General features: G+C 40.3%; 1 protein-coding gene across 2 annotated transcripts in view; it reads right to left on the reverse strand.

Moving 5' to 3' along the window:
* SORBS1 (sorbin and SH3 domain containing 1) overlaps nucleotides 1-6,588 on the reverse strand; it is a 129,213-nt gene that overhangs the window by 57,205 nt on the left and 65,420 nt on the right. For both annotated transcript variants that reach the window (XM_083364622.1, XM_083364621.1), the window contains exon 8: nucleotides 2,471-2,609. In XM_083364622.1, coding sequence (XP_083220748.1) covers nucleotides 2,471-2,609 — 139 coding nt within the window. The remainder of the gene's footprint in view (nucleotides 1-2,470; nucleotides 2,610-6,588) is intronic.

The raw sequence follows: 6,588 nt of genomic DNA on the forward strand, positions 1-6,588 counted from the left end.
TTGAAAGTCTTTTTTAAATTTGTAATGTAAAATTTACTATGAACATTTGCCTTAAATACAATAAATTAAATTTGTGTTAAGAACTGAATATATAATTTTTTTAAATAAAAGGTTAACAAGATGTGAGTTCTGGCACCTTTTTTCTTACGAAAAAAGCACTGGTCACAAGTAAGGTATTGCACAGGGGGAAAGGTCGTTCTGGGAGGCCTAATGCAGGCTAAAGGTATGCAGTGTGGCACAAGCTCAGGGAGGCTAGGAAATAAGGGCACAAGATGCATGCATTCATGTGAATGAGCTCAAGGAAGGCGGGGAAAACAGAGTGCAGAGAGGCCAGGGAAAGAGGGCATGGGGTATGTGTGTGCAAGCTAAGAAAGGCCGGGGGACAGAAGGAGACTTACCAAATGACTTGCAATCTTCCCTGCTGGCTTCCCACTGGCTTTGTTTATGAGAAGCTGGCTGGGAAGATTACAAATGATGATCATGTGATCACAGAGACATTGCAATGGCTGGAACTTCAAGGACTGTTCATAAATCCTGTGTTCAGCACCGTTGTAACTTCCAATAGTTGCTGAACAAATGGCCATAACTGGAGGACTACCTGTGGACAGACTGGAGCAGAAGGCAACCTCTCTAATTCACTTTCTGAGTGAAGTCAGATGACTAGTAATGGTTTGTTTTTGTTTTGTTTTAGTAGAGATGGAAGCCTGCCAAATAATACGGTGCCTGGATTAAGAGAAGCAGCATAACATTCTTCAGAGGAATGAATGGAAGTAGTTTCAGACTATTTACATTAGGCTTACATAAGGTTTTTACCTTCCATTTTCCCTGTACTTAAGGAGTGGTAGATGGAAAGAAGTTAAAGGAAAATTTTCACATTTCTTACAGTTATGATGTCTTTCACATCATGATCATCACATGACTTTGGGGGAGGACCATAGCCCAGCTGTTTGTTCAGGCTGCACAGAACAAATGTAAATGAGCAGGCTACTTCTTCCTCTAAAAATAATGCCAAGCTTAATCATGAGAAAAAGGTATCAAGTTATAGACATGGGCTGAAATTTATCCTAGCTGATTCCTGCTACTCATTTTAGCATGCAGATTCCATCTTCTGAGTTCTGCAATGGAATTAAGCATTTTACTATCTTCATGATGGCCACAATTAATTGAATGGGCTTCACGGAAGATATTGATGTAAAAAATGTAATATTCTGTAAGATCACACTGAGTGCTGTGCCTTTCAAACATGCACATGAGCAAATTATTTCTTTCCTTTCCCTTCCCTTCCCAGTTTGTAAGATCTTTAGAAGCCAGAGTAAAGGCAAAACAAAAAGTAACTGGGGGAAAAATAAGATGAAAGGAAGAGTTGCAGGGAATGGACAAAAAAGGTAAAAAAGTAGAACCCCAAAGTTAATTGTCCTTTCAAAAAACAGAATGCAGAAGTTGTGTCCTGGACAGAGACAGGAAAAGACCTGGAGATAAACTTGCTGTTAAATTAGCAGAGACGTCTGTCTTATGATTCCTAACGTTCCTTAAGCATAGGACAGCACAAAACAACTATTGGAAGTCTCATTCTTACTAAACAAATCACATTCATTTCTCTATAATTACAACAAAATCTCCTACATCTTATACAGTATTATGTCAGTTTCAGAGTTTTAAATACAGCTTGGTCTCTAAACATTAAAACAGGAAGGCACTTTTCAACCTATGGACCCAGAACCTAAAGGCAATCCATCTATTCCGTCATCTCTTATGTCCTCCTTCTATGACTATAAATATACATTTCTCATCAGCTGGTAAGAAACAAAACATCTGCTGTATAACAGCACATAAGAACAATTATAAACAGGAAAAAAATTGCTCTAGTGGTTAAAGCTCCAGGCTAGAAACCTGAAGACTCTAAATCAGGGGTCTTCAAACTTGTCCCTTTTATGATTTGAGGACTTCAACTCCAGAATTCCTCAGCCAGGCATGCTAGCTGAGGAATTCTGGGAGTTGGAAGTCCACAAGTCTTTAACTGGCCAAGGCTGAAGACCCCTGCTCTAAATTCTAATGCTGCCTTAGTCATGAAAGAGACTGGGTGATTTTGCGCCAGTCACTCTTTTTCAGCCCAACCCACCTCACAGGGTGGTAGTTGTGGGGAAAACAGGAGGAGGAAGTAGTATTAGCTTTGTTTGTCACCTTGAGTTATTTATAAAAATAATAAAGATGGGATGTAAATATGGCAGAATGTACAATGGAAGTTAAGTGAGATTGCCTTTTATGTTTGGTTTGGCATTTTGATTAGCATTATATTATCTAGATACTTTTGGCACTTTTTTGTCCGTTACTTTGTGATTTTCTTTGTCCCTTAGGAAATGTCCCTATTCTGGGAAGTTTGGAGTTTCTTCCATTTCATGACAGCGTCCCCATCACCATATAATAATTCTAGCAAAATATGAACCAGGAAGAAGAAGGGTTTTCATTTTACCTCTGTTGTGCTGCAGAAGGACAATTGTAGGGTTGACAATTGTGGTGGAAGGGTAAGCACCCAAAGATTTGTTGATCGTCATTGAGACAGCAGGGCCACCACTGGGCTTAGAGGCTTCATGTGGCTGGGGGTAGGTATCCTGAAACACACAAGTGTGAAGATCATTACCACATAAGATTGCTGAGGACCGCTTTGGCAATGAAAAAAACAAACAAGCAAATGGAACAGTTTAACAGAACCCACCAGCCCAAGAAGTTGATTTCACACAACATCTTTCTTGGTGGACATACAGAAAAAAAGATGAGTAATTACATTCTGGGCCAGAAAAGGGGAAAGTGAATACACAGAGTTGGTGGCAGGAGTGATTGTTTGTGCACATGCTAGCCTCATGCTTGATGAGCTCTCTCTACTTTAGAAAGAAGATTGGCAATACTATTTGCAAGGAATTAGCCAGCAGGATGTTAGTAAAACCAGTACTATGCGAGGGAGGAAGAATGTAGAGTCAGTCAGGACAAAGACATTCCAGTTGGGAGACTGATAAAAAAAAACCCTGGTCAGTCACAACCAGTGGCAGAATCTCTTCATTTGTGGTGATAGAAATACACTTACTGCTTCAAGCATCCAACAGTCTGATCCCATACAGTCATTCTGAAGCTTGAAACCCAAAATATCTGGAAGTGTTTTTCCAAGCTGAGACAGAAGGCAACTATTTAAAGGATTCTGCACAGATAATCCGTAATTGTTGACTTCTATTTTGCTGGTGCTCCAAAATAAGTTATCTAACCTTGACCAGTTCAGCAGCTGCTACTATCCGAGATTCAGTGAAGCGATACCAGGAGACAGAACATTGGGGGACAGGCAGAGTGGCCGTGCGAGAACACAGCTAAGTGAGCTGCTATTCTGGACTGGACTCTGCTTCTAGGAAGTTCTCCCGTAGGACCGCCCTGGGTCCTACGGGAGAAGGGCGGTATATAAGTTTAATAAATAATAATAATAATAATAATAATAATAATAATAATAATAATAATAATAATAATAATAATAATAATAATAATAGACCATGAGAGGGGAAAACTGAAAGAACCTGTGACTGGAGGCTGATCCTCTTACTGGCAAGGATTCATCTGGATCCCTGAATTTGAGATCCCAGCCCACCTCACTGTAGTTCAAGTGTGCTATGTTTGTGCTTCAACCTTGCTTGCCTGTCTCTGTGATTCAAGGATGAAGGGAAGCATCATTCACAGTGGCAAAAACCTTTCATTGACTGAAAATCTGATTGCAAAAGTGTCCAAGACTGAAGGGCAGTACCATCTGTTAATAGTTATAGTAGCAGAAACAGAAGCAGCTTCAGTCCCATATTGGCACATTAGTAGGTCACGTTCAAGCATGGCAACTTCTCTGGGGCATGTTTAGTTGCATTGCCAGATGCTACTGATTGGTTCACCTATCATACTTAGATGAGAGCTTGAGACATTCCAAGGGTTGGGTGACCAACCCCGGCATACACAGACCTGTAAGAGGTACCCATCAGGATCCTCAGTAACAGTTCTCCAGATAGTAGCATGTTGACATACTTATCACTTGTGCGGATTTGATGGAGCACCTTGTCTTTTTTAACCTGAACTTCTTCCTCATGGACTTTCCCAATCTAACACAGCACTGAATCTTAAGACCTGCATACTTCCAACATATAACTGATGGTAAGGTTGTCCCTCCAATACTAACTTATCTGGGTCATACTCTTAACTAGACCTTGTAAAACAAAAGAAATGTTACTCTCATAAAAGTGGAATATCAGGTTGCATGGACTCTGTACTCAAATCTCATATCACTAGCACTCTTGGCTACAAAAGATTTCCCGAGAAGAATGAGATTCATGGGCAATTTCCCTAATAACACAATTTTAGTCACCATAGTTATTTAGGCGGTAAACATCAACATCCCCTACAAACATCGACTTCAAACCATTAAGAACATCATCATGAACATCATCACTAATACCAGTACACCATGCCTAGCCATTAGACTGTGGGACTTTGCATTCACCCTTAACCACTTCACCTTTGGTAATAATGTATACCTGCAAATCAGTGGCCCAGCCATGGACAGACACATCACTCCTCACTCCAAGTGCTTGAACTTGACCTAGAGTCTACCATGCCAATATGGGGACTGAAGATGCTCCTGTTTCTGCTACTATAACTATTAGCAGATGATATTGCCCTTCAATCTTGTTTGCAATCAGATTTTCAGTCAATGAAAGGTTATTGTCACGGTTGACCCAGAACAATCCTTTCTTAAGGGTTATTTGTCTCGCGTGTAACCAGAATCTGCATAAGCACCTGTCTTCCTTTCTTCCCTCCGGCCCCACTGCATTACAATTTGATGGCTGCAGCTCATGAAACCTTATCCCTTACAATTTGTGAGTTGAAAAATGTGCTATCAGACTCCTTCCAATCCATAACTAGACAATGGTTCATCTGAATGAATCACATTGAGTCTTTACTTATGGAAGAGACTGATGTGGCTGAATGGCTCATTACCCTTTGACTGATGCTGTTCACATTTTGAGATAATTGGATGTCTCTTTCTCAGGACTAGAGCAGTACTGTAATGATGCTCACAGGTAATGGAGACCCTGTACATTCCTTAGTCTCTGCACCACCTCAAATGTAGTAGATCTCAGACACACTCCTTCAATCCTCAACGCTCTTGGCTTGCTCCTTTGGCCCTTCCACAACCATAACACAGCTAATAGTGATGTTCAGGTGGGATGAGTTGATTATGAGGCCACACATACCCACATATGGTGTGGATGGAAGAGATGCTTTGGTCCAGAGAGAAAAGGACATTGAAACCTCTTATCATTGCTTGTCTGCCAAAAAGGGCAAGGTGTGGGAAGTTGGATTTTATGTATATGTTTGTCTGTATGCATCCTGCAAAAGAAAACAGGTGTGGCAGATAAATAAAACTTGCATAAACTATTACTTTCAAAAAGGGTTGATAATACTATGAGGATGCAAACCCAAAGAGTGTTAAACATGATGAGGCTTTGCATGTATTAGTTTCATTTATACAGATTTATATTCTGCCCATTCCCAAATGGTTTTAGAATTTACTGATGGAGAAACTGAAATTCAAAACCAGCAACACAATCCTCCTAAACATTTCTTAAAGGCTTGAATAAAAATACTGGTTTTCAAGCCCACTAAGAGCAGTTTGTTCCATGATGAAGCCCCACCATGGATAAAGAATAATTTAATATTGCTTGTAAATATAGCAGAGCTGCTACATCCAATCACCACCCTTTCTACTGCACCCTGGTCATATTTCTGATCCACCTTCAAAGGCTACTCCACAAATAATGCATTGCACATTTCCTAACATTCCTGGCACAGTATGTTCTAAGGATAGGAAAGGCAATCTGTCCTAAGACATCAGATACTTCCATCTAACTCAATCCCAGTGGTATGCTAGAGAGCAACTTAGGCCTGTTGCCTTTAGCTAAATAGGATGTTTTATGGCTGGCTCTAAGACAGCCATTTTGTGAACAGGTAGGTTTTCTGTCATAATCATTTTGAGTGGGTCCACTTCACATCCTTGTTGCAACCTCCCTAAATTTTGCACTCCTAACCTAATCCATGAATAATAAAGCTCGCCTGGCTCAAGATCTGGATAACTTCCCAGGATATCTCCAGCAAGAACATATCTAAGGAAGGCCCTTCCTGCTCCTGTGTCATTTAGGATGATCCTTTTCTCCCTTCAGAGAGAAGCGAAATCTTCTCTGTGCCATCTCTGGATGAAAACAATTCTTTTCTCTCCTTGCAACAGATCTGATTCAATTATTTTTTTTCTGTGCAGAAAGAAAGATATGGATGTAACACTTCCATGGAGAAAGGTTATGCCCTGTAGACAAGGATCTCCTGAGGAGATTGGAAAAACTCATGGACAATTAATCCAGATGGTCCTCATTCATGATCTAAGGCTTCTATCATGTATTTTTTTTAAATCCAATTTATATCCCGCCCTTCTCCGAAGACTCAGGGCGGCTTACAATCTAAAAAGCACAAATCAATGTGCTTAGCAATAGCCTTCATTCTATGTATATGCCTGCTTAT

The sequence above is a fragment of the Vipera ursinii genome, assembly GCF_947247035.1.
Source record: "Vipera ursinii genome assembly, chromosome: 5".
Taxonomy (NCBI): Eukaryota; Metazoa; Chordata; class Lepidosauria; order Squamata; family Viperidae; genus Vipera; species Vipera ursinii.